The sequence below is a fragment of the Solanum verrucosum genome, unplaced genomic scaffold (genome assembly GCF_900185275.1).
Source record: "Solanum verrucosum unplaced genomic scaffold, falcon-dt-bn FXZP01000040.1, whole genome shotgun sequence".
NCBI classification, from domain to species: Eukaryota; Viridiplantae; Streptophyta; class Magnoliopsida; order Solanales; family Solanaceae; genus Solanum; species Solanum verrucosum.
The window spans coordinates 3,281,356-3,309,198 of record NW_026020323.1 but is presented as its reverse complement, the minus strand read 5'-3'; the positions used below and the strand labels follow the sequence as shown (position 1 = coordinate 3,309,198).

At 34.4% G+C, this 27,843-nt stretch overlaps 2 protein-coding genes across 2 annotated transcripts; one reads left to right on the top strand and one right to left on the bottom strand.

Moving 5' to 3' along the window:
* The first annotated feature begins 8,675 nt into the window (after positions 1 to 8,675).
* Positions 8,676 to 23,938, top strand: LOC125835566 (beta-galactosidase 15). The gene is made up of 17 exons (XM_049514680.1): positions 8,676 to 8,852; positions 15,219 to 15,552; positions 18,505 to 18,668; positions 18,749 to 18,957; positions 19,048 to 19,114; positions 19,220 to 19,456; positions 20,225 to 20,313; positions 20,912 to 21,017; positions 21,151 to 21,238; positions 21,749 to 21,867; positions 21,974 to 22,135; positions 22,225 to 22,418; positions 22,521 to 22,624; positions 22,725 to 22,834; positions 22,939 to 23,166; positions 23,263 to 23,474; positions 23,554 to 23,938. The coding sequence occupies exons 1-17, from the start codon at positions 8,676 to 8,678 to the stop codon at positions 23,936 to 23,938; spliced, it is 2,985 nt and encodes a 994-aa protein (XP_049370637.1).
* A 2,220-nt stretch (positions 23,939 to 26,158) lies between these two features.
* Positions 26,159 to 26,658, bottom strand: LOC125835575 (ethylene-responsive transcription factor ERF017-like). The gene has a single exon (XM_049514690.1). The coding sequence runs from the start codon at positions 26,656 to 26,658 to the stop codon at positions 26,167 to 26,169; it is 492 nt and encodes a 163-aa protein (XP_049370647.1). The 3' UTR covers positions 26,159 to 26,166.
* Positions 26,659 to 27,843: the final 1,185 nt, after the last annotated feature.

Below are 27,843 nucleotides of genomic sequence, written 5' to 3'. Positions count from 1 at the left end.
AACATTACGTCTTGAAAAATGATATGAGAATAAGTAAATGATTGAGATTACTTTTTTTTTACCACACTATTAATTAATATTTTTCCTCAACATCTCGAACCTAAAACCTTAACCCAATGAAAATCCTCTCATGACCTACCTGATGGCCAGCGCCGATGGAGGTCCACCATTGAAAGTGGTTGGCCCTCCTTTATTAACTAATCCTTTCGTGTTTCCATTCCTAGGTGGGAATAATTCACAAACTTTGTAGGCAGCCAATAAAGATGTTACTTTTTTAGATTTGTTACAATCACAGGAGGAGTCATTAGAGGCACCAACAAAATCAGTTAGTTACGTAGATGGCATCCCTCACATATAATGGACAACATCAGAAGTGGAACAGATGAATATTAAAGAAGACTTGCAGTATGCAGTTGTTGGAAAATTTGCACACGGATGGCCTGAAATGGATGATCTAAGAGAGGCGATTCCGAAACAATGCAATATCAAAAGCAAGTGCAAAATAGGATTGTTTCGAAATAGACATATTCTTATTAGACTATATTTAAGGAGGATTACATCAAACTCATATTTAAAGGAGTTTTCTACATTACGTATAAAGAAGGGTATTCATACATAATGAGAACCCTAATTTATGATGTCAATTTTAAGATTGATGAGGAAACTACAAAGACTATGGCGTGGATCTCGTTTCCTAATCTCCTTCCAACCTTTTTTTGGCAAAGATAGTCTTTTCTCTCTAGCTACGACTGTTGGTAAGCCATTACAACTAGACCAAGCAACCATCAATCAATCTAGGCCTAGTTGTGCGAAGGTCAGAGTGTTGGTGGATCTAGCTGCTAATCTTCCTAAAGCAGTGGTCGTGAATGTACTTGATGAGGCGACTGGAGAGTTAAAAACCGATAAGATCACTATCAAGTATGACTACATTCCTAAGTATTGCTCAGAGTTTAAGTTACAAGGTCATGACAAAAATAATTGCAGAATCTTGCATCCTGATCTATGGAATTATAATGATTCAAACAAATTGGCAAAAGGACATGATGTAGAGGAACCTTTTTACCCTAAGATCGAGAGACTTCAGAAGGGCAAAGAAAAAATACTCTCTAGTGGGAAAATAGTTGGAGATCTAGGGGAGTGGAAAGTGATTTGGAATAATAAGTACAATCATACAAGTGTGCAGAAGGAAAAACAACAATTGGAAATTACAAACAAATATGGCTCTTTAGCAACAAATGAATCATGCGAATCTTCAAACAACAATGACATCGCTACAAATGGGCAAGGGGTAATTCCAAACAGTGATAGGCAAACTATAGAAAAAGATGAAGAGATCAATAAGGAGGAACAACAAGTAGACATCGATGATGAAAAGGTCAAGACTGATAACATCAAAACGCCAGAACATCAACCACAATTTGAAGGAAACATGGTCGAAACAGAATCTCAAGGGCAATGCAGTGATATTGTAGTGTCAACAAAGGTCAACATGGAGGAAAAAAGAGAGGTTACAATGTAGAATCAGCAATACAGTCAACGCGACAAACAAGAACAACATCAACAACAATTATGTTTCGATAAAAAACTAGCACATGCAGATGGAAAAAGCTCTTCAGATAAACATCACAGTAGTTCCAGTGAGAAGAATATGGAGCAACAACATCTAGAAGATTTGCTACCACAATAGTAGGTGGGCAAGACAATCAAGACGATAAATATTTTGCAATAGTGGAGATTCTAACCATAATACAAATGACAAATCAGGAGCATGTGATAGTAAATGGGTTTTCACCACACAAGGTCTTACATGATATTGTGTCTCATTCTACAACTGAGGATACTCCGTAGAAACAAGTACAACAAAGTATATCTGAAAACAAAGAAGGCAGGAGTATGAATAGTGAAGGAGAAGTCAGTTCAAGTGATAGAAAGAATCATGAAAAAATTAACAAATTAGGTAGAAATGGGAAGTATTGTGGTAATACAGTAGGTTCGCAAGCTACTAGAACATTGCCAAAGAGGGGGTTGCAAAAGAATACATCTCAATGATGAAGACCTTCTTCTGGAATATTAGGTCTGTCAAGACTCAAAAAGCATTTCATAGAGTTCAAATGTTGAAAAAACCACATAAATTCATTTTTATTGCTTTAATGGAACCTTTTCAAAATGCTAGACACATCAATAAGTATAGGAGAAGACTAGGAATGCCTTTTGCCAAAGCTAATTGTAATGGAAAAATTTGGTTGTTTGTCAAGGAGGGATATCAAGTGGATATTATAGATGATTCTTTCCAACAACTTACTCTAAGGATTCATGATTCTAATATGAACAAAGCGTTTTATGCTACTACAGTATATGCCAAATGCGATAGTATGCAGAGAGTAAATCTGTGGGAGGAGCTATATCAATTACACAACTCTTCTACTTTACCATGAATAATTAGTGGGGATTTCAATGTGGTTGTGAATGAGAATAAGAAGATTGGTGGGGTTCCCGTGCAACCAGCTGATACTGAAGACTTTGTAAATTGCATTGGATCTTGTGATCTTACAGAAGTAAGCTACAGAGGCAACCCGTTTACTTGGTGGAATGGCAGAGTTGCAGAAGATTGCATCTTTGAAAGACTAGATAGAGTTCTAGTAAGTGAAGAGCTGCAAAATTGGTTTAGGTAATTGGAAGTTGAGCATCTTTCAAGAACTGATCTGATCATGCTCCTATGCTATTAACTTGTGAAGTAAATATGGAAAATATCAACAAACCCTTTCGGTTTCTGAACTTCTGGGTAGAACATGAATCTTTCAAGCAGGTGGTTGCTCAGAGTTGGTCAGGGTCTCACTCAGAAAATCCATTTTTTGCATTCAAAACAAAGTTGAAAAAGTTGAAAGTTGTCCTCAAATCTTGGTGTAGAGAGGTATTTGATGATATTTTTAAGCAATTAATTATTAGAGAGGACATTGTCAAAATCAAGGAGAGTTTGTTTGAAGATGACCCATCCAATGTGAATAGAGCAATTATGCAAAAGACACAAGCAGAGTTTAAGAAATATCTACACTATGAAGAGGAGTACTGGAAACAAAAGGCAGGATTTACTTGGTTTGAGAAAGGAGATAGAAATACTAGATTCTTTCACAGTCTAGTGAAGGGAAGAAGAAAAAGACTAATGTTGACTAAAATCCAGAATGAGCAAGGTGAGCTTATGGAAGATAAAGGACAAATTTGTGATGAAGCTGTGAAGTATTATCAGAAGCAATTTACTCAAGATAGGGATAGTACTGATTTTTCCCTAATGAGACACATTCCACGGACTCTAACAGAAGAGGATAATGTAGCTCTTGACATTATGCCTTCAAAGAAAGAGGTTAAAAATGTTGTTTTTAATCTTAGCGGGGATAGTGCAAGTGGCCCAGATGGTTTTACAAGCCTTTTTTATCAGCATTGTTGGGATATAGTTGATGATGATGTATGGAAATTGGTCTCAATTTTTTTTGAAGGAAATGCACTCCCAAAATCTATTACTCATACTAACCTTGTGTTACTGCCTAAAAAGAATGACCCTCTTTCTTTCTTTGATCTAAGGCCTATAAGCTTGAGTAATTTCATCAATAAAGTTATTTCCAGGGTAGTTCATGACAGATTGGAGAAGGTTCTTCCAAGGTTGATCTCTGCCAACCAATCAGACTTTGTTAAATGAAGGAACATTATTGAGAATATTTTGCTCACTTAGGAGATTGTGTCAGATATCAGTAAAAAGGGAAAACCAGCCAATATCATAATTAAGCTTGACATGCCAAAGGCATATGACAGGGTATCTTGGTTCTTTTTTATGAAAGTTCTAAGAAAAATGGGGTTTTCAGAGGTTTTTATTGACATAATTTAGAGGAATATAGCTAATAATTGGTACTCAATATTGGTTAATGGGAAAGCACAGGGTTTTTTTTCACTCTACTAAGGGAATAAAACAAGGAGACCCTTTATCTCCTGCGTTGTTTATAATCAGTGCTGAAGTTCTATCTAGGGCTTTGAACTCTATATTTGATGATAGTCAATATGTAGGTTATGGTATGCCTAAATGGACTCCAAATCTTAATGCTTATGCAGATGACACAATTATTTTTGTAGTTGCACACGAAAAGTCTCTTCAAAGAATAATGAAGGTGTTAGGCAGATATGAATCTCAGTCAGGGCAATTAATCAACAAAGGGAAGAGTGCTTGATACATGTATCAGAATGTTAGTGCACAACTAAAAGATTTAGTTGATAGATGTACATGTATATCAAGAGGCCAATTTCCAATGACTTATTTAGGGTGTCCTATAACCCATGCTAAGAAGAAAAAGAGTGACTACAATGATCTTATTAAAAAGGTGAAGAACTAGTTCTAAACATGGAAAGGAAAGATGTTATCTTTTGGTGGTAAGGCAACTTTAATTAATAGTGTATTGCAGAGTATCCCTATCTACACTCTCTCTGCAATTGTCCCTCCTAAATGTGTAATCAATGAATTGCACAAGATTTTTACAATATTTTTTGGAACAATAAGGAAACAGGAAGAAGTAAACATTGGACTACTTGGCAAAATGTATGTCTACCTAGAGGTGAAGGTGGACTAGGTTTTAGATCTTTAGCTGATGTCTCCAAAGCAATGTTCACAAAGTTGTGGTGGAAATTCAGAACATGCAATTCAGTATGGGCAAATTTCATGTGGAATAATTATTGCAAAAAAGAAATACCTACACTAGTGTAGTGGAAAGGCAGATGTCAGGTGTGGAAGATGATGCTTGAAAATAGAGATATTTTAGAGAAGAACATGTGGTGGGAACCAAGAGGAGGGACCACAAACATTTGGTATGAAAATTGGACCAAATTGGGGCCTTTATGTCATGAAGCAGATTGTATTATTCGACCAGAAATGGAATCTATAAATGCGCTAATGAATGAAGAGGGATGAGACCTAGACAAAATCCAACAAGTACTGCCGAAGAGAATTGTTAATCATGTACAACAATAAGTAAGCAATGTTATGCCTAGTACTTTGTCTGATAGACCTTGGTGGCTACTCAGTAGCACTGGAAAGTTTAAGGTTAATTTAGCTTGGGAATTATTAAGAGAGAAGCAAGAAGAAAATCCTCAATACAAGCACATTTGGGTGAAAGGGCTGCCATTTAAGTTTTGTTTTTTAACTTGGAGAATATGGGGTAGTAAAATTCAAGTGGCTATTTACATTTCCAAGTGGGATAGCAATGTGAGCACAAATTATTTATGTTGTACAGTTTTTGCTCCTGAAACCATACAACATCTCTTCTTAACAGGTGATATAGCGAGAAGAGTATGGACCTATTTTACAAATGTTGCTGGACTTCATGGTCCTTGGATCCAAATAAAGCAATCAATACAAAAGTTGAGAGATGCTCCTGGTAATGTGAAGCTTAAAGAAATTTTGGATACAGTCCCTATTTTAATTTTGTGGTTTCTTTGGAAAAGAAGAAACACTATTCTACATGGGGGTCTTTTGTAACATCTCGCAATTTGAAATAATTAGGAAGAAGCTAATAATTGGAAATAGTCATTTTTAGAAAGAATGAAAATCTGGAAATTTGTTTAAGTTAGAAAAAAATTGAGTTTTGGTCAACTTCAAACGGCCATAACTCCTAGCTCCGGATGAGTTAGGTGTACTTCTGAATATTATTGGAAATCTCTTGGAATGATCTTTCCAACGCAGCCTAGTATGCGTGATTCCGAGTTTGTATGAATAAGTTATCCCCTTTGGAAGTTGGGCTGTTGGATTAAGGATAGTCTAATCCGGATTTTAGAACGGTAATTTAGTCTTTTCCTTACCTAATTATTCTAATTCGTTTTTAAGAGATTAATTGGGGTAAATCCAGATTTTGGTCAGTTTAGAAAACTTAGAGTTCACACTAGGGCTTGGAGAAAAGTAAAAAGAGGAGAAAGGAGAAGAGGAAGTAAGATTCGTTGACTTCGTCAAGGATAGCTTGTGGATTTCGTCGGGGTTGATCCCTATAAGGTATGTAAGATCACATAGCATTGGGTTAGTTCTCCCAAGCGCCAACCATGATTCAATTCAGCGAATTTAAGTCTTTGAAAATTTAGAAATTGAGTTCTTAATGAACATTGTTGAAAGTTTCGTTGAATTCTTGTGGGTTGTGTTGTTGAAGTTTCTTGATGATTTAATTCATGTTTCTAGGTGTAATTTCGAGTTAAATCTATTGTATATTGAGGGTATTAATGATTCTAAGTGTTTGGGAAAACAACCATTGAAGTTTAGAGGGTTTAGAGGTGAAAAACGAGCAAGAAAAGTCGTCAAACACTTGAGGAATGAGGTGGGCGTCGCGCCAGCCAGCGCCCCCCAAAAGGGTCTCTGAAGTTTACCACTTGGGGTAATGCGCCAGCCAGAGCGCCCCAACATGTTCTCTGAAGTTTGAGGGTTGGCGCCGCGCGCCTCTCAGAGCGCCAGGGATGCCAGTTCTCCCCATTCGTTCCCCACGTTTTAGTAATTGTTCCTTAGCAATGTACCTATATTTTCTAGTTGATTCCAACACTCTAAGATATATCTAAACATCATAAAATCATCCATAAACATGAGATGATGAACCTTGAATCCATAATCCAATTCAAGGAAAGTTAGAATCAAAGTCAAGAGAAGTTAAGAGTCAAGTCTAGAAGTTAAGAAGCAAGTTAAAGCAAAATTTTTAAAGTTTTCAAAAGTCTTTTACAAATGTTTTAACCCTGTTTTAAGACTTAAGTTTCAAGTTAAGCAAAGAGTAAAGAGTTGAGTTCATTTCTCAAAAACCTATAAGGGAACTAAGTATTCTCTAAAGTTTTAAATGTTTTCACATTTGAATAAGGAAGGAAAACATCGATTTCCAAGAGAGCTTTTAAGCTAAAGTTTTGATTAATTATCTCAAACAAAAGAAAGAAGTTTTGATTTTAAATCATATGAGCTAAGTATATTTTGGGAGTAGTATTGAACATTGATATGGGGATGCGAGTTCATATTAACTCAAGTCTTCATAAACCATGTAGCCATCATGGGTAGTAAAGGATCATACTTTTTAGATGACTCCTTAAGATGCTTTTAGCATAGACTAGTGGATCCACTTAGTGAGTTAGGTTCTATGCCCCTGACAAGGTATAAGACGGTCCTTGGCAGCGTGAGGTAAAACGCTCTACCATCACTTGGGGCTCATAGTGGTGGTTGTCGGTTAGAGAATCTCCCACAAAAACTATATTACTTTGTTATATGAGAAAAGTTGAGTTTGTTATTGCAATTTTTTTTAACAAACTAAGTTGATTTTACCGTTTTATAAAGCTTTTCATATATTACATGTGTCTTATTGCTTTATTATGAGTTGAGTTATTCAGGAGTTGAGAAGAGTCAAGGTAAGTGTTTCTTTCAGAATCTTTTCAAGCCTATATTATGTTTAGCATTTCAACTCTCCTACTCGTATATTCAATGTGCTGATCCCAATTGGCCTACATCTTATTATGATGCAGACATAAGTAAACAAGATCAACATCCAACGCCTCGTTGATCATGTTCAGCACTCATAGTCAGTTGGTGAGCCTCCTTACATTCCGAAGGACTTTTTCTATCAGTTGTTTTCTAGTTTTCAGTTGTAAGGATGATTGGGGGTCTTGTCCCTACATACCTCTTTGTTTTAGAGGCTTCATAGACATATAGTTTTAGTTCTCCAGTCTTATTCATTTCAGTTGTATACATTTAAGACTTTGGTTGCCATTTTGGCCAAGATTTTTATTTCTTAAAGTTATTGCATGAGTGATACTTTTTGTGTTTAAGTCTTCCGCTGAGTACGTAAGCTAGGCCAAGGGTTCGCTTGAGGCCATCAATGGTTCTCGCGTGCCGGCCACATCCAGGGTGTAGGCTCGAGGGGTGACAAACTTGGTATCAGAGCACATAGTTCAAGAATCCTAGAAAGTCTATGAAGCCGTGTATGTAGAGTCCTAGTTATTGGTGTGAAGCGCGCCACTTCTATAATTAAGAGGCTGCAACATTTAGGAAATATCTCACCTCTTTAACTTTCATTTCGTGCGTTAAAGTTTTATCTCTAAAAAGTTTCTTTCTAACTCGTGCTTGCGCGTAACCGATTGTGAGTTGGACTGTTTTGAGAGTGCTTTTATGAGGCGTTTCTTTCCTCGTGAGCTAAGAGAAGCAAAAAGATGGTTGACGACATGAGGAGCATGATTAGTTTATTCGTTGTTGGGTTGACTTGTCTGTCAAGTAAGGAAAGTAAGGCAACCATGTTTATTGGGGACATGGACATTTCAAGACTAATGATCCATGTGCAACAAGTTGAGAAGAACCAGTTGAAGGATAAATAAGAGTTTGAGAATAAGAGGACTAAGATATCAAAGAATGAATCTGGGCAGCAAAAGAGTAATGCGAACCGGTCTTCTTTCCAACATAAGCAGAAAAGACTTGCTCCATCATCTGTTAGTGCACCTGCACCAAGGAACAAATGTGAGTACAATAGTTAGAATTCGCAGAACTTCAGAGTTAGACCTGCCACAGTCTCAAAATTAGTGTGGCGCAATGAGGTAATTGGGCTCCTGCATGTGCTAGGTGTGGTAGAACCCACCAAGGTAAGTGTCGTAATGGACAGACAAGTTGCTTCAAGTGTGGGCAAGAGGGTTACTTCATGAAAGAGTGCCCTAAGAACAGGCAAGTTAGTAGAAATCCGGGCAATAAGGCCCAGTCTTCTTCAGTTGCTCCAGCAGACAGGCTGCACCTAGAGGAGCTACTTCTGGTACTGGTGGAGGAACTTATGCAATCACTAATCGTCAAGATCAAGACAACTCTCCAGATGTTGTCACTGGTATGATCCAAGTCTCTGACTTTACTGTTTATACTTTGCTAGATCCAGGAGCGAGTTTGTCTTCCGGAACTCCTTATGTTGCTATGAATTTTGATGTTATTCCTGAGCAACTTAGTGAACCATTCAGTGTTTCTACACCTGTTGGTGAGTCTATTCTAGCAGAGAGGGTGAGTCTATCGTGATTGTCCTGTTTACGTCAATCACAAGAGTACCATGACAAATTTAATTGAGTTAGACATGGTAGATTTTGATGTCATTCTTGGTATGGACTGGCTTCATGCCTGTTATGCCTCAGTTGATTGTAGAACTCGAGTTGTCAAGTTCCAGTTTCTAAATGAGCCAGTGTTAGAGTGGAAAAATAGTTCAACAGTGCCTAAGGGTCGTTTCATTTCATACCTTAAGGCAAGGAAGTTAGTTTCTAAGGGGTGTGTCTATCACTTAGTTCGAGTTAATGATTCTAGTGTTGAGATACCTCCTATCCAGTCAGTTCCTATAGCAAAAGAGTTTCCAGAAGTCTTTCCAAATGATCTACCCGGAGTCCCTCTTGAGAGAGAGATAGACTTCGGTATAGATGTTCTTCCATATACCCGTCCTATCTCTATTCTGCCATATAGGATGACACCATCAGAGTTGAAAGAGTTAAAAGAGCAGTTGAAAGACCTTTTAGAGAAAGGGTTTATTCAACCAAGTGTCTCACTTTGGGGCGCTCCGATCTTATTTGTTAGAAAGAAAGATGGTTCCCTTAGGATGTGTATAGATTACCGCCAATTGAACAAGGTTACCATCAAGAACAAGTATCCTCTTCCGAGAATTGATGATCTTTCCGATCAACTTCAGGGTGCCTCTTGTTTTTCAAAGATAGACCTCAGATCAGGCTACCATCAGTTGAAAGTAAGGGAATGTGATATTCCAAAGACAACGTTCAGGACCTGTTGTGGTCACTATGAGTTTCTGATCATGTCGTTTGGTTTGACCAATGCACCTGCAGCGTTCATGAACCTTATGAATAGAGTTTTCAAACCTTATTTAGATATGTTTGTTATTGTCTTCATTGATGACATACTAATCTATTCAAGGAATGAAGAAGATCATGCTAGCCATCTCAGAATAGTTCTTCAGACTTTGAAAGATAAGGAGTTGTATGCTAAGTTCTCGAAATGTGAGTTTTGGCTTGAGTCTGTGGCATTCTTGGACCACATAGTTTCCGGTGATGGAATTAGAGTTGATACTCAGAAGATAGAGGCAGTGCAGAGTTGTTCTAGACCCACATCTTCAACTGATATTGGGAGTTTCTTGGGTTTGGCTGGATATTATAGAAGGTTCGTAGAGAGTTTCTCGTCTATTTCGTCCCCTTTGACTAAATTGACTCAGAAAATAGTTAAGTTTCAATGGTCTGAAGCTTGTGAGAAAAGCTTTCAGGAATTGAAAAAAAGGTTAACTACTGCCTTAATATTGACCTTACCAGAAGGTACGCAAGGCTTTGTGGTGTATTGTGATGCATCTAGAGTTGGTTTGAGTTGTGTATTAATGCAGAATGACAAGGTTATAGCTTATGCCTCCAGACAGTTTAAAGTTCATGAGAACTACCCAACACATGACTTAGAGTTGGCTGCCGTAGTATTTGCTTTGAAGATATGGAGTCATTATTTGTATGGTGTTCATGTTGATGTATTTACTGATCACAAGAGTCTTCAATATGTGTTCACTAAAAAAGAGCTTAATCTCAGACAGAGGAGGTGGTTAGAATTACTCAAGGATTATGACATGAGTATTCTTTACCACCCAGGTAAGGCTAATGTTGTTGAAAGTTCATGAGAAGAACTACCCAACACATGACTTAGAGTTGGCTGCCATAGTATTTGCTTTGAAGATATGACGTCATTATTTGTATGGTGTTCATGTTGATGTATTCACTGATCACAAGAGTCTTCAACATGTGTTCACTCAAAAAGAGCTTAATCTCAGACAGATGAAGTGGTTAGAATTACTCAAGGATTATGACATGAGTATTCTTTACCACCTAATGTTGTTGTTGATACCTTAAGCAGGTTGTCTATGGGTAGTACCGCCCATGTTGAGGAAGAAAAGAGAGAGTTAGAAAAAGATATGCATAGACTTGCACGCCTGGGAGTCAAACTTATGGATTCCACAGAAGGAGGAGTAGTGGTGATGAATGGGGCTGAATCATCATTAGTGTCAGAAGTAAAAGGCAAGCAAGACCAAGACCCTATTTTGCTTGAATTGAAGGAAAATATTCATAAGCAAAAAGTATTATCTTTTGAACAAGGGGGAGATGGTGTATTGAGATATCAAGGTAGATTGTGTGTACCAATGGTGGATGGACTCCAAGAGAGGATCATGGAGGAGGCTCATAGCTCCAGATATTCCATTCATGTGGGTTCCACAAAGATGTATTGTGATTTGAAAGAGGTATATTGGTAAAACAGTATGAAGAAAGGCATTGCAAAATTTGTTGCTAAGTGTCCAAATTGCCAACAAGTTAAAGTAGAGTACCAAAGGCTCGGTGGGTTGGCTCAGAATATAGAACTTCCAGAATAGAAGTGGGAGATGATTAATATGGACTTCATCACAAGGTTACCAAGGTCTCGCATGCAGCATAATTCTATTTGGGTGATTATCGATAGAATGACAAAATCAACCCACTTTTTGCCGGTAAAGACTACCTACTCAGCAGAAGATTATGCTAAGATTTATATTCAAAAGGTGGTAAGACTTCATGGGGTTCCAATTTTCATTATTTCAGATAGGGGTGCACAATTTACTTCACAGTTCTGAAAATCTTTTTAGAAGGGTTTGGGTTCAAAGGTGAACTTGAGTACTGCTTTTCATCCTCAGACTGATGGGCAAGCAGAGCGCACTATTCAGACCTTAGAGAATATGTTGAGGGCTTGTGTGATTGATTTCAAGGGTAATTGGGATGATCACCTACCTCTTATTGAGTTTGCTTATAATAATAGTTACCACTCTAGCATCCAAATGGTTCCATATGAAGCTCTTTATGGGAGAAGATGCAGATCTCCTATTGGATGGTTTGAAGTTGGTGAAGCAGGGTTGATAGGATCAAATTTAGTTCATCAAGCTATGGAGAAGGTGAAAGTGATTCAAGAGAGGTTGAAAATGGCACAGAGTCATCAAAAATCCTACACTAATGTTAGGAGGAGGGAGTTTGAGTTTGAAGTAAATGATTGGGTATATCTAAAAGTCTCACCTATGAAGGGTGTTATGAGGTTTGGTAAGAAGGGGAAATTTAGTCCCCGGTATATTGGACATTATCAAATATCCAAGAGGATTGACAATGTAGCTTATGAGTTAGAGCTACCCCTAGAGTTAACAACAGTTCATTCAGTGTTTCACGTCTCCATGTTGAAGAAGTGCATGGACGATCCTTCATTGATCATACCAACTGAAAGTATTGAGATCAAGGATAGCTTATCTTATGAGGAGATTCCTGTTCAGATTCTAGATCGCCAAGTTCACAAGTTGAGAACAAAAGAGGTAACATCAGTCAAAGTCCTTTGGAGGAACCAATTTGTTGAGGAAGCTACTTGGGAAGCTGAGGAGGATATGAAGAAGAGATATCCACCTCTCTTTGAGTCCGGAGAAAATGTAGACCAATGTATTAATTTCTTCTTAGTACTCTTTAAATTCTAAGTGAGCATGTTGTTTGTTTGCAATTGCTTGTTGGGTGTTTGAACTTGATGTTACACCCTTAGCCTAGTAAGAGTAATTTCATTCAAGGACGAATGTTCCCAAGGGGGACATATTGTAACATCTCAAAATTTGAAATAACTAGGAAGAAGCTAACAATTGGAAATAGTCATTTTTGGAAAGAATGAAAATCTGGAAATTTGTTTAAGTTAGGAAAAAGTTGAGTTTTGGTCAACTTCAAACGGCCATAACTCCTAGCTCAGGATGAGTTAGGTGTACTTCCAGATATTATTGGAAATCTTTTGGAATGATCTTTCCAACGCTGCCGAGTTTGCGCGATTCCAAGTTTGTATGAATAAGTTATGCCCTTTGGAAGTTGGGTTGTTGGATTAAGGAAAGTCTAATCTGGATTTTAGAATGGTAATTTAGTCTTTTCCTTACCTAATTATTCTAATTCATTTTTAGGAGATTAATTGGGGTAAAACCAGATTTTGGTCAGTTTAAAGCTAGAGTTCACGCTAGGGCTTGGAGAAAAGTGAAAAGAGGAGAAAGGAGAAGAGGAAGCAAGATTCGTCGACTTTGTCAATGATAGCTTATGGATTTCATCGGGGGTGATCCCTACAAGGTATATGAGATCACATAGCGCTGGGTTAGTTCGCCCATGCGCCAACCATGATTCAATTCAGCAAATTTAAGTTTTTGAAAGTTTAGAAATTGAGTTCTTGATGAACATTGTTGAAAGTTTAGTTGAATTATTGTGGGTTGTGCTGTTGAAGTTTCTTGATGATTTGATTCATGTTTCCGGGTGTATTTTCGAGTTGAATTTATTGTATATTGAGGGTATTAATGATTCTAAGTGTTTGGGGAAAGAACTACTGAAGTTTAGAGGTGAAAAACGAGCAAGAAAAGCCGTCAAACACCTGGGGAAGGGGGTGGGGCGTCGCGCCCCAAAAAGGTCTCTGAAGTTTACCTCTTGGGGTAATGCGCCAGCCAGAACGCCCCAACATGTTCTCTGAAGTTTGAGGGCTGGCGCCCCACGCCTCTTAGAGCGCCAGGGACGTTAGTTCTCCCCATTCGTTCCCTACCTTTTAGTACTTGTTCCTTAGCAATGTACCTATGTTTTCTAGTTGATTCCAACACTCTAAGGTACATCTAAATATCATGAAATCATCCATAAACATGAGATCACGAACCTTGAATCTATAATCCAATTCAAGGAAAGTTAGGATCAAAGTCAAGAGAAATTAAGAGTCAAGTTTAGAAGTTAAGAAGCAAGTCAAAGCAAAGTTTTTAAAGTTTTCAAAACTCTTTAACAAACGTTTTAACCTTGTTTCAAGACCTAAGTTTCAAGTTAAGCAAAGAGTAAAGAGTTGAGTTCATTTCTCAAAAAGCTATAAGGGAACTAAGTATTCCCAAGAGTTTTAAATGTTTTCACATTTGAATAAGAAAGGGAAATATCGATTTCCAAGAGAGCTTTTAAGCTAAAGTTTTGAGTAATTATCTCAAACAAAAGAAAAAAGTTTTTATTTTTAATCATATGAGCTAAGTATATTTTGGGAGTAGTATTGAGCACCGATATGGGGATGCGAGTTCATATTAACTCAAGTCTCCATAAACCATGTAGCCATCATGGGTAGTAAAGGATCATACTTTTTAGATGACTCTTTAAGATGCTTTTAGCATAGACTAGTGGATCCACTTAGTGAGTTAGGTTCTATACCCCCGGCAAGGTATAAGACGGTCCTTGGCAGCGTGAGATAAAACGTTGTACCATCACTTAGGCTCATAGTAGTGGTTTTCGGTTAGAGAATCGCCCACATAAACTATATTACTTTGTTATATGAGAAAAGTTGAGTTTGTTATTGCATTTTTCTTTAATGAACTAAGTTGCTTTTACCGTTTTATAAAGCTTTTCATATATTGCATGTGTCTTATTGTTTTTTTATGAGTTGAGTTATTCATGAGTTGAGAAGAGCCTATGTTATGTTTAGCATTCCAACTTGCATACTCGTACATTCAATGTACTGATGCCAGTTGTCCTTCATCTTATTATGATGTAGACACAGGTAACCAGGATCAGCATCCAGCACCTCGTTGATCAGGTTCAGCACTTAGAGTCAGTTGGTGAGCCTCTTTGCATTTCGGAGGACTCTTTTTATCAGTTGTTTTCTAGTTTTCAGTTGTTAGGATGATTGGTGGTCCTGTCCCGACATCCCTCTTTGTTTTAGAGGCTTCATAGACAGATAGTTTTAGTTCTTCAGCCTTATTCATTTCAGTTGTATACATTTAAGACTTTGATTGCCATTTTGGCTAAAATTTTTATTTCTTAAAGTTATTGCATGAGTGATACTTTTTGTGTTTAAGTCTTCCGCTGAGTAAGTAAGCCAGACCAAGGGTTCGCTTGGGGCCAACAATGGTTCTCGAGTGCCAACCACGTCCGGGGTGTAGGCTCGGGGCGTGACATCTTTATCCTTATGAAAAGGTTATTCATGAGATCAATAATACTATTCATAAATTCACAATTAGCAAATTCCCATTTTTTCAAAACTTACCAAGGACCTGCCTGCTGTTGTGAATGTACTGGAAAATTGGGAGCCTAGGTTTAGACACAAAATTGTGAGGTGGATCCATCCTCCTGATGGATGGTATAAATGCAATACTGATGGTGCTTTTAACGGTAATCCTAGCCCTAGTTAGGCTGCATTTTGTGTGAGAAATTGCTTTAGAGACATAGTGGTGGTGAAAGGGAGAAGAATACCAAATTCCACTAGCCTTGTAGCAGAAGCTGTAGCAATAAAGGAAGGCATCAAGTTCTGTATTAACAGAAATCTATTACCCCTGATAGTGGAAACATATTCTCACACTATGGTTCAACTTTTGGAGGAGAGATGGGAGGTCCCTTGGAGTGTTGTTATGGAGGTTGAGGCTATTAAAAGAATGAGGAAAGGTATCCCTATTCATGTTAAACACACTCTAAGGGAAGGCAACACTCTGGCTAATTTCTTTGCTAATATGACTGCTAATTTTGCAGGTACTTACGTGGTGGAAAATTTTCAAGATATTCCAGCAATAGCAAAGAAAATACTCAACAAGGATAAAATAAACATGCCTTTTTTGAGGATGACACAATTGGACAATTGATTAGTATATTCACAGGTTTTCAGTCACATAGTCAGCAACTACTGGAACAAAGGAAGAGTTTGATATCTACAATTTTGCTTGAAGTGATTCAGAAAGCCTAATTACTATGCCACCTGGTGAGAGTTTAGGGTGTACAATGGTAATAGACTTAAGCAAATTAGTGGGACATCTCTTCTATGTTTTCGTTGCAACTCTGTGATTATCTTGTAGTATCAAATTTAGGGGCAAAACTTGCTAGATGATCATTGATTTTATTTTCGATAAATCCTTTTGATGTGTGGTATTAACCTCTTTGAGGTTCATTCTGTCAAGGGATGAGTTAGAAGCAGATTCAATGCCATACAGTGACTTGTTATCAGGTAAGTATTAGAAGTGATCTAGTAGTAAATTAGCAGATAATCTAGAACCTAGAATTTATCTTTTGATGTGTGGTATTAGCCTCTCCGAAGTTCATTCTTTCGAAGATTAATAATAGGGAAAAGATTTGATGCTAGTTGATTACTATGTTACAAAATTCTTTTCCTTACACAGTGGAGACAATGTAAGATCTAGTAATTTGGGGAATAAGCAAAGAAGAGCAACGACTAATTACCTCGAGCATCAGTCTTCATCCTTCATTGATTAAACCCGAAATCTCGAGACAAGACAAGAACCCAGCTACTAGAGCCTAGAAGTACATGTAAACTTCAAATATTAGGTGAGATTTTTTCATACGGAAGGAAATATACTTAGCTGAAGGCAGTGGCGGATCCAGGATTTAGAGTCCGTGGGTGCCAAATAAACTTATCGATTAAATTAATTTTATATTCGATTAAATTAAAAACGTCAATAACAATTATAAAAAAATAAAAATAATGTGCAGCTGTTTTCCTTAAAAAAAAAGGGGTTTGGGGCCTTTTTTTTTTTACTTAAAAACGTCAGCAACATTTTTTCAAAAAAATAGGTTCAAATGGGATTCGAACCCGCAACCTCAACCTTCTAAAGTTGTCCTCCTACCATGGCACCACAAGCCAATTTTGTTCTGTGGGTGGCACGCTTTATATTTATATAAATATTATGTATATATACCTATGTATATATAGAGTTTCCGTCGAAGTTCGGGGGTGGCGTGGCACCCCCAAGGCCCTTCATAGATCTGCCCCTGGCTGGAGGTATTACATTTGGAGAACGACGAGATGAGCATCTGATCTCCTCACCGCCCTTCAAGAATTCAAGAAGTGGAGAGGTCAAATATGGAGGATGAGTCCCACCGGAAAGTTGCCGCCGATCTGAAGTGGCAGATGCGAGAAGTTCCATTCCAAACATCACTTTCCCTGTTCCTTTCCATTTTAGGCAGATGCCTATTTTGGTTTTTTGGTTTGTTATTTTTTTTGTTTTGTTGCTTTGTCTTTGTTGGGCTAGTGGCAAGTAGTACAGATTTTTTGTTTTATTAAAGGAGGCCTTTGAGCCTCACACCTTTAAATTTTTTTTAAAAAAATAAAAAATTAATATTTAGCATTATATCGTGAAAAATGATATGAGAATAGCTAATTAATGCCAAAGATAAAGTATAAAATAAGATAATTTGTTTGATATATTAAAAATAATAAATAAAAAAAAATATTTTTTAAAATAATGTACCATTAAAAGTGAACTACTAGTCCCTTAAAATCAGCCGAAAAACTAACGGGAAGTTATTAATGCTGGTTAGAGACGTATTCAGTTTTATGTTGTTGAAAAAATAGTACCAAAGTTAAAATATCTGTCTCTCTTCACTTTTACTTCACTTTGCATATTTTTTTAAAATTAATTAAATGAAGAACATATTTTATTATAAAGTTCATGATCATTAGCATTTTAAAAAAGTCTTAAAGAAATAAGTAATTATTGTTAAAGAATCAAACATTAATTATTTGATCCTTAACATTAATTACTTATTTCTACTTTTTTTTAAATGCCAATGATCATGAATATTATAATAAAATATATGCTTGGTAAATGCAATTGAATAAACTATATACCCTGTATTTATTTCCTAACGTAGTGTTAGTATTGAAGTAAATAATTTATATTTTAAGCAACAAAACAATTATACTACTAATTTTACTTAGAAGTTTAAAAAGAGAAATCATTTTAGAAATTAGGTGCATGTTTTGCCCAATGGGGAAGAATGGTTAAATATATTAATGTGAAATACATGAAAGTAATATATTCATCATATTATTGTATCAACTATATACGAGGAGATAGAATCCTAACAGTAGAAGTAAGTGGTTTTTATAAAAATATTATTTAAAATGTTGTCGTATATATTGCGTTATTGTTATTTTGGTTAACTTTTTTATATGTATATATTTGTATTAGTTTTGTTATTTTTTAAATATTTATACTATTTAAGTTAGAAAATATATTATTTGCTTAATTTCTAAGAGTCATTTATTATAGGTGTGGTAACGATACAATACAATACAATGGGTAACAATGATCCAAACAGAATGTTAAACGTATTTAATATAGGATAACTTTTTTTATTAGCAGTAATAATACAATTCAATTTTAGTGATCTTGAATATAATTGCATTAATTCAATTATCACTAAACTTTTTTTTACTGCAATAAAGAGGAATTGCCACTAATATATCTGTTGTAGTGTGATAGGTAACGTAATTAATTAGAAGTCTTCTATATTTCTGTGTCATTTGAATGTGATCTTATCCAAATCTGGTTCAAAAATAAATTTACTAAAAGTGCCGTTTAAATTTCTTTTTAGGATAAAGACTTATGGTATATTACAATCCCATTATATATATGCCTAACCACTTATAAACTATTTGAATTTTAAAAGCTTGGATTAATTTCACAGCCATTTCCATTATGAAGATTTGTTTATTTTTCGTTTTTTTGTTATACCTTGTTAGTTCTATTCATGCTTATCAAGTTTCTCATGACGGAAGAGCAATTACCATCAATGGAGAACGAAGAATTCTTTTATCTGGATCCATTCATTACCCTAGGAGTACTCCCGAGGTATATATAATATAATTTTTCGAGAAAATGTATATATATATATAAACCTGTTTTTTTCTATTTCGAATTTGTTTGCGTAGATGTGGCCTGATTTGATAAAGAAATCAAAAGAGGGTGGATTGGATGCAATTGAAACATATGTATTTTGGAATGCACATGAACCATCTCGTCGCGAATACGATTTTTCGGGGAATTTAGATGTGATAAGGTTCCTCAAAACAATTCAAGATGAAGGACTTTATGCTGTTCTTCGTATTGGACCTTATGTTTGTGCTGAATGGAACTATGGGTACCTACGTGACTAGTAACATGACTTTGTTTTTAATTTGTTCTTTCAAAATAGTACTAAATTGTGAAAAAATATTCTTATTTTGTTCAGAGGATTTCCAGTATGGTTGCATAATATGCCTGGAATTGAGCTTCGCACAGCTAATGGAGTTTATATGGTATAGTAATTAATTAAACTAAATTATTACGTATCGTAATGATGTTATGTTCACGTGGTGTTATTATTATTATTATTATTATTATTATTATTATTATTATTTCAGAATGAGATGGAAAATTTTACAAAGTTAATAGTTGACATGGTGAAACAAGAGAAGTTATTTGCATCTCAAGGTGGTCCAATAATTCTAGCACAAATTGAGAATGAATTTGGAAATGTACAAGAAGCTTATGGTGATGCTGGCAAAGCTTATATTCAATGGTGTTCTAATATGGCTCAATCACTTAATGTTGGTGTTCCATGGATTATGTGCCAACAATCTGATGCACCACAACCCATGGTAATTTAATTTAATTTCTCTCTATTTTATCATTGTTAATATACACTACTTAAAAGCAATATTTTTTCCAATGAATTTCTCATTGAAAATTGTTCAGTTGTTATTCCCGCAGATATTTTGAATTGAATTTCCCATCATGCCTTTTTCTAGTGAGCTGGTTCGGTGAAAAATGAGTAGAAAATTATCATGTTCTATAACACAAATTTCTCACTGAATCTCACTAAGTTGGGAGGGGAAAAACCTTTATTTCTAATAGTGTATAGACCAATTTTTTTTATTTATAAAAGCTACCTATTTAGACAAACACTCCTACCATATTTACTAATCCTCCCTATAGTTTGAAATGATTACATATTGTCTCACTAATTAATGATTTCATATTAGATTGCAAGTCATATACACCTATATACATGCATTTTTGCTACTAGCGATACAAGAGAGGCGAATGAGATAGAATCACACTAGATACATGTATTTGGGACTAGATACATGGAGAGGGAGAGGAGCGAGAGAGTTCAAATGTATCTAGAACAAATTACACCTAATTTTGATTCCATGTAATCCAGATACATGTATATGGTCGCACTACATACAAATATTTGAAGTCCAAAATCTGATAAAATTTATAATATTATTTCAAACTAACGCGTGAATCTAAGTAATTAAACTTCTAAACTAGTAGTAATTCTGCAAATTAGCCATTATTTTTTTAGCAAAAAGGTTTTCTATTAGATGTAATTAATAAAATCATATATACTTTGTTTTCAGATAAACACATGCAATGGTTATTACTGTGATGAGTTTACACCCAACAATCCAAATAGCCCAAAGATGTGGACTGAAAATTGGACTGGATGGTAAGTTTTTTGAGCAACTTTCACATATAGCAAACACAAAAAGCATATTTGTATGTTATAGCTATAGTTTGCATAATTGCGCTCCATAACAAATTTTATGTTTGCTATGGAGCTTTTGATTTGTATAATTCGCTACAAACATCTAATTTAATATAAATTGTTCAGTTTTATATAAATTCATTTATACATTGTAATTTGTATGATAAAATCTGTATTTTTATAATTATAAGTATAGAGGATGAAAATATATGTATTTGTATTTGTATATACACTTTTCTCTCGCTTTATACAAACACAAACATATTTTATACATTTTATACCGAAATGTATAAAATGACTAATTGTATACCGAAAATGACTAATTGTACCGAATCAGATGGCAAAAAAAAGGGTATGTTTGCTGCGACTTACAATTAAAACAAACTATGGCAATAACATTTAATTTAAATTAATAGTTTGTCATTTCATACAATTTTCCCAAGTTTTTTAATGGAATGTGTAAATATGATTATATTTATTTAGTTGTTCAATAATTTTTATTGTATTAATTAACATTGAATATTGAATTGTGTTACTTTTATTTAATTAATTTTAAAAGGTTCAAGAATTGGGGTGGCAAAGATCCTTTAAGAACAACAGAAGACCTTTCTTATTCTGTTGCACGATTTTACCAAACTGGTGGAACATTCCAAAACTATTATATGGTAAAGTCTTGTTCTTAATATTCTTTTATTTCATATTATAATTATATTATTTTGGTTTATGCTATGTTTTGCATTAATTGATTAATAATTTGTTATAATAGCAAACGTAACAAATTAAATTCGTCTGTTTTAGTACCATGGTGGAACAAATTTTGGTAGAACATCTGGTGGTCCATATATTACAACCACATATGATTATAATGCACCACTTGATGAATTTGGTAAGTTTCGATGTTTGAATTTTCAATGTTTTACTAATTTTTTATGCATTGTTCACTACTAGAAAAATAAGTATTTTCAACAGAAAAATGTTCAATGCTTACTTCTATCGATATTTTGATTGAATAAAAGAAAAAATAGTAATGTTTTCATATGAAAAATTTTAAAAATTGATTTTCCACTATTTCAGCGAGAATCTGTTTCCACCATAATTTTCCAAGTGAGCTAGTTCGAGCGAAAATGAGTAGAAAAGTTATGTTTTGTAATACAAATTAAATTTCCACTGATTCACCGCGTGAAAAACCTTTGTTTCTACTAGTGGTGTATGTTATATGAAGTTGTTAATCTTTCATGATTACTTGTAATAGTTTTGCTATTAATTGAAATCAAAATAAATATATTTCTATATTATGATAACGTAAATGTATTCTACCTCTCTAGACCTTACTTATGGAGTTTCGTGGGTATTTTGTTTGTTTGTTGTTGTTAATGCATTGGTTTTTATCTTCAAGGAAACCTGGCCCAGCCAAAATATGGTCATTTGAAGGAACTTCATGATGTGTTGCACTCCATGGAGAAAATTCTTACCAGTGGCAGTGTCAACAACACTAATCTTGGAAATTCTGTTGCGGTATGTTTTTTTTTTTTTTGGAAAAAAAATGATTCTATGAATTCTCCTATTTCTAGATTATTAGTATTTTTATTTTTATACAACTTTTTTTGTAAACGCATTTTAGGTCACTATGTATTCATTGGATGGGGAATCAAGTTGCTTCTTTAGTAATGCAAATGAGACCACAGATGCAACCATATCATATAAAAATGTCAATTACAATGTTCCAGCTTGGTCTGTTACCATTCTTCCAGATTGCATCACTGAAGTTTACAACACAGCCAAGGTAACAAAAAAAAAAAAAAAAAAATTAAAACGAAAAATTATTTTTATTTTTCATCATTAATTTTTTTAATTTCGTTTGTATATACGTAGGTGAATACTCAAACTTCGATTATGGTGAAGAAATTGAACGATGCTGAAAACGAACCAATTTCTCTCCAATGGTCATGGAGACCCGAAGTGATCGATGATGCTATAATTCTTGGAAGAGGTCAATCTTCTGTCCATGAATTGCTTGATCAAAAAGTTGTTAATGATACTAGTGACTACTTGTGGTACATGACAACGTAAGTTACGTTATTATCTAAATATTATAAACTCGAAAAATTCGATTACATTTTTCTATATATATAGTTAACATGATATGTGTATTGAATGAAAATATATAGTGTTTATATCAACAAGACTGATCCAATCTGGAGTGATGATATGAAACTAAGAGTCAATGCTAGTGGCCATGTCCTTCATGCTTATGTCAATGGACAATATCTAGGTAAGAAATTAAGAATCGCTTTAGTTGTTATTTTTCCCTTTTAACATAACAGTCAACTGAAAAACGTTTAGCATGCAATAACAAGTCTTCAATTATGTAGGTTCCGATTGGGCAACATATGGAATCTTCAATTATATATTTGAGGAGAAGGTTAAATTGAATCCTGGCAAGAATTATATATCATTGCTTAGTGCTACTGTTGGTTTGAAGGTACTTTTTTTTTAATGGTTAGTTTATATTATGTCGTAACCAAATTAAATGTTTTAATTAATGTAAATATCTTTTTTCTTTTTATTGAATTTGTAAATTAACAGAACTATGGACCTCATTTTGATACAATTCAAAGTGGAATCCTTGGTCCAGTTGAAATAATTGGTAAAATTGGTGATGAGAGTATCATTAAGGATTTGTCTTCTCACAAATGGTCATATACGGTAGGTTTGAAAGGTATTAATAATAAGTTATTTGATGAAAATCCAAAGTACAATACACGGAAATGGGACTCGCATGATGTTCCAATCAATCGAATGACATGGTACAAGGTAACACTATATATAAATTCTCTTTTTTTTTTGTCAGTCGCTAATTTCTTATTTTCTAGTAGTGTTGATTGTATTTTTTAATCGTGCTCGACGTAGACTACGTTCAAAGCTCCACTAGGAAATGCTCCAGTTGTTGTGGACATGCAAGGTTTGGGCAAAGGAACAGCATGGGTTAATGGACAAAGTATAGGTCGTTATTGGCCTAGTTATTTGGCTGAGGGAAGTTGCTCTCTCGATCCGTGTGATTATCGTGGTCCATATTCTGCAGACAAATGTACTTCCAAATGTGGCGAGCCTACTCAAAGATGGTTCGTATACTTATTATAGATCCTATTCATCATATATACTGACAGTATAATTAATTTATTTGAGACTTTGGTTTTGTAGGTACCATGTTCCACGATCGTTCTTGTCTAGCGATGAGAATACATTGGTGTTGTTTGAAGAATTTGGTGGGAATCCATCACTTGTAAACTTCCAAACAATTGAAGTTGGAATGGCATGTGGAAGTGCTTATGAGAACAAAACAATGGAATTGTCATGCAATGGTCGTCCTATAAGTGCTATTCGTTTCGCCAATTTTGGTGAAACGGAAGGAAGTTGTGGATCGTTTAGCAAGGGAAGTTGTTCAAGTGAGCAAGATGTTGTTTCTGTTGTTGAAAAAGAATGTGTTGGAAAGGAGAAATGCTTAGTTCAAGCATCTGAGAGTGTGTTTGGAACGACCAATTGTGGTAATAATGACAAGAGACTTATTGTGGAGGCTGTGTGCTAGTTAAGCTAGACTTGCACATTGTTGATAATGTTGCTATATTATGTTTTCTATCTAGTTACGTTTTTGTTAAATAGTTCGTTTTAGGTTTCATTTTCTGTCGTGTCAAACTCTTGGTATAATATAGGAGTAATTAAGTTTAGATTTGAAATTTTTGTTCTCAATGTTTTCAATATTTGAGCCCTTTTCCAAAACTTATTTGGAGGATTTTATTTTATCCAATTTATGGCGATTGTAAAATTTCAATGTAAAAATGTTGGAGTAGGTTGTTCCTAAGGTTGGTCCTTAGTCTAATAGTCCAAGTCACATTTGTCTGCTTTGTAACTTGATCGAAGTCAAAGTTAACATAATAATAAGGTGGATGGCGCCAAATTTTTTACATTTGACTTGAGAAGACTGGAAATAGCTTGTGTGGGAATGTAAGTTTTTCTTCCGGTTGACTAAAGTGTCCACTATGGCAGCAAATTTAGACGGAAACATAATTTGTTTAAATTTTGGTTATGAACTGTAGCTCAATTCATATCAATGCAATCCATTACAGCGTAAACGTGCCTTATTTTGGCCGTGCGTTTTGTTTTGCACAAAAGTCACTTCAGTGTTTTAAAAGCGTGTAAGAAATATAACACTGCCTTTTAATAATATTTAAAACAAGTGTTTTTGCTTTAAATTCCCACAATTTCATTGTTTACCAATTTTAATACATCTATTTTTTTTATTGGAAAAGGATCATATTTACCCTTGTACTCTTAGAAAAGAGTTATATTTATCCCTCATCATACTTTTTTGATATATTTATCTTTACCATCCAACTTTGAGTTCATATTTGCCCTTGGAGAGTTAACTCTCACCTTCCCATCCTACTATCTATGTGGCACTCACGTGTATTTATTTTTAATTCAATTAAAATTTCCTTTCAAAATAATTCTTTCTTCTCCCCGCTTCTACTTTTCTAACAAGTAGCGTTATTAAGCAAAGTTCTTTTGCCAGTTTTAGCACCAGTTCAAGATGCTGCTAACTTGATTGAGGATCTCGTTGACAAGAAATTTTAAGAGAAAGTTGAGATGTAGAAAAAAATGTTTTATGTTTAAATTTGATCTGATCTTTTTTGCTTTGCGGAGAATTCTGGATTCTGGGTGTGTTTATCTTTGATCTTTTAAAGATCAGATGATCTCTGGTTTAATAAGTGACTATTCTGATTATTTGAAATGATTGTTTAAATGTAATAATTGAAATAAAAATAGATTTACATGAGGGCCACATAGATAATAGGGGTAGAAAAATGAGAGTTAACTCTCCAAGTATGAGGAGGGGTAACTATAACCCTTTTCTAAAAGTACAAGGCATATAAGTTACTCCCTCATTCCCAGATTAAATGAAGACTTTCTTTTATATGATAATTAATCTTAGAGTTTTATGTTATTTTTAAAAAAAATGATACTTATAATATAATATAAGATAAATACAAAAGGATTTAAAATAAAATACCCCTTTAACTATTAATAAAATACCCATTTTAACTATTTGAATTAATAAAAAACGTAAATTAGTAAAAACTATTTGAATTAATAAAAAACTATTATTCGTCTATCTATTAACCTCCAAATATTCAAATGCCAATCTTTTCGACCTCCAAATATTCCCTATGTCAATCTTTTGGCCCTATTGCTCTTATTTTCAAGAGCTCAAATTTTAATCCTGATAACCAACTTCATTTATGATGGGTCGATTATATCACCCTATGATTATTTTAATTTAAATTAATTAAACAGCATTTGCTACCTGATTTTACTCCTCCAATATTCGATCCACCTGTAAAAAATTTCATTTCAAATAACCCAGATATGTAATTAATGAATTCATTAATATTATTTAGGAACTAGGCCGTTAGAAAGGAACATTATAAGTAAAAAAATTGACGTTAGAGATATTTGAAAGTCAGCGACGATAATTTTGTACCAATTTGAGGAACATTTTAGATGGTTTTCCATATAATTTTTTTTTAACATTTGCTGTTTATTAACAATTCAACACGATACATCATACATGCAAACGCATACACTTGATTAATAATAATAATATATAAAACAAAAAAAAGGAAATTGACTTTTAAGTGGATACAAGCTAAACTTGAATAAATTTTAATCTAGTCCAAATACAACCACGTAGAAATAAGCAGCATTAATTTAGTAGTAAGTTGGAACAAAAGGTGTTTGAATTAATTAATTAATCCATCAAAAGGACCACATTCTAGCACTATCAAACAAATCATCATGCAACACTACTTCACCATGATCTAAAGAAGAACATTCAAACTCCAAATCATCTCTAAAAAACAGAGTCTCCACAGCTGCTGATCTGCCGTGGTTTACGGCATCATCAGCAGCTGCAGCAGACTCTTCTTCACTAACTCTAGTACTACGTGCATGTCTCGATGCCTCCACTTGAATTTCCGAAGGTGACAACAACTTATGATCACCATCACACGAAATAACCGGTGGATCGTCCGGGAAATTAATCATCGCGGACGGTCCACGTAAACAAACCACCGCTGCATCATAAGCTCTAGCCGCTTCTTCCGCAGTATCATAAGAGCCTAACCATATTCTGTCACGGCTTTTCGGTTGCCGTACTTCAGCTACCCATTTTCCCCATTTTCTCATACGCACACCCTTGTAACGATCCCCTTTCACTTTTTTCTCTTTGCTTACTTTAGGCCGCACCATTTTATTAATTATAATAATTGGGCAAATGGAATGATTATTTGTGTATATATATATCTAGTAGAGAAGAAACGTGGGATGAGAATTAGAAGGACACGTAAGTTTTGATTATTTAAGACTTGAGTTTGTTGGACGGAAACATGTGTGTCCATATCGTGGCGTTTCGTTTTCATTTTTCTAAAGGATGATTGACACGTAGGGGTCACCGGCTAAATTTCGGCTATATGAATAATAATGCTAATATTGTTGACTAATTGCCGTTGGAACCTCCACCCATTTTCCTTGATCCTTTATTAAATTATGTATCAACCCAAATTTTAAAAATTATTTTTAACCTCTCCGTCCATTTTTGTTTATTTAAAATAGTTACAAGTCCAACTTTATTATTTTATATCTATTTTATTCTTGTTATTATTTATTTTTCAATATTTTAATAATTAATATATAATTATTACTAGTATTTAGTAAGAAATGCGTCAAAGTCAAACACCGAATAAGTAAGGTGGACGGAGGAAGTAGTATTATTTCTTGGATTGAAACAATACTCAGCTATGGATAATAAGAAACACGGTAAGAAACATACGAGTAGAAAATTAAGAAAAATAAGAAGAAAATTAAACAAATTATATCCGGAATATAAACAACTTAATATCACAAAGACTGATAACGTAAAATTAGATCAATTAATAGATAATATATCTAAAATAGAATATAAATATATTCAATACTTAAAAATACAATGAATAACGAGAATAACGAATATAGACAAAAACTTAATGAAATAATTATAGCAAAAAGACAAGAATTAGAACATAGGCAAAATAGACTTAACAATAATATATTCGCAGGAATTTGTCACAAATCTATAATAGCACAAAGAAAGACTATTTTATATCTAGAAATACAAATAAATAACTTAGAATATAAACTACAACATAATTTATAAATGAATAAAGAAGAATACGCAATAGATGAAAAAACATATGAAAATTATGACGGATTAAAAATAAAGATAATATTTTCTAATCTAGGAAGAAGATATAAGAAAATAGGTGACAATATAAGTTTAATGTTAGAAAAAGAAACGGTAAAACTAGAAGATAGTTTAACTGCTATGATAAGAATAACAAAAGAAAATGAAGAAATAGATAGAAAAACATAAATTGAAAAAATAAAACAACAAGCAAA

What these genes read in the sequence shown, in the direction of transcription:
- LOC125835575 (XM_049514690.1), bottom strand. Translation starts at nt 26,658, where the DNA reads ATGGTGCGGCCTAAAGTAAGCAAAGAGAAAAAAGTGAAAGGGGATCGT.
- LOC125835566 (XM_049514680.1), top strand. Translation starts at nt 8,676, where the DNA reads ATGAAAGAGTGCCCTAAGAACAGGCAAGTTAGTAGAAATCCGGGCAAT. An exon ending in ATCTTGGAAATTCTGTTGCG is followed by an intron (nt 21,868 to 21,973) that starts GTATGTTTTTTT and finishes AACGCATTTTAG; the next exon opens with GTCACTATGTATTCATTGGA. An exon ending in ATCGAATGACATGGTACAAG is followed by an intron (nt 23,167 to 23,262) that starts GTAACACTATAT and finishes TGCTCGACGTAG; the next exon opens with ACTACGTTCAAAGCTCCACT.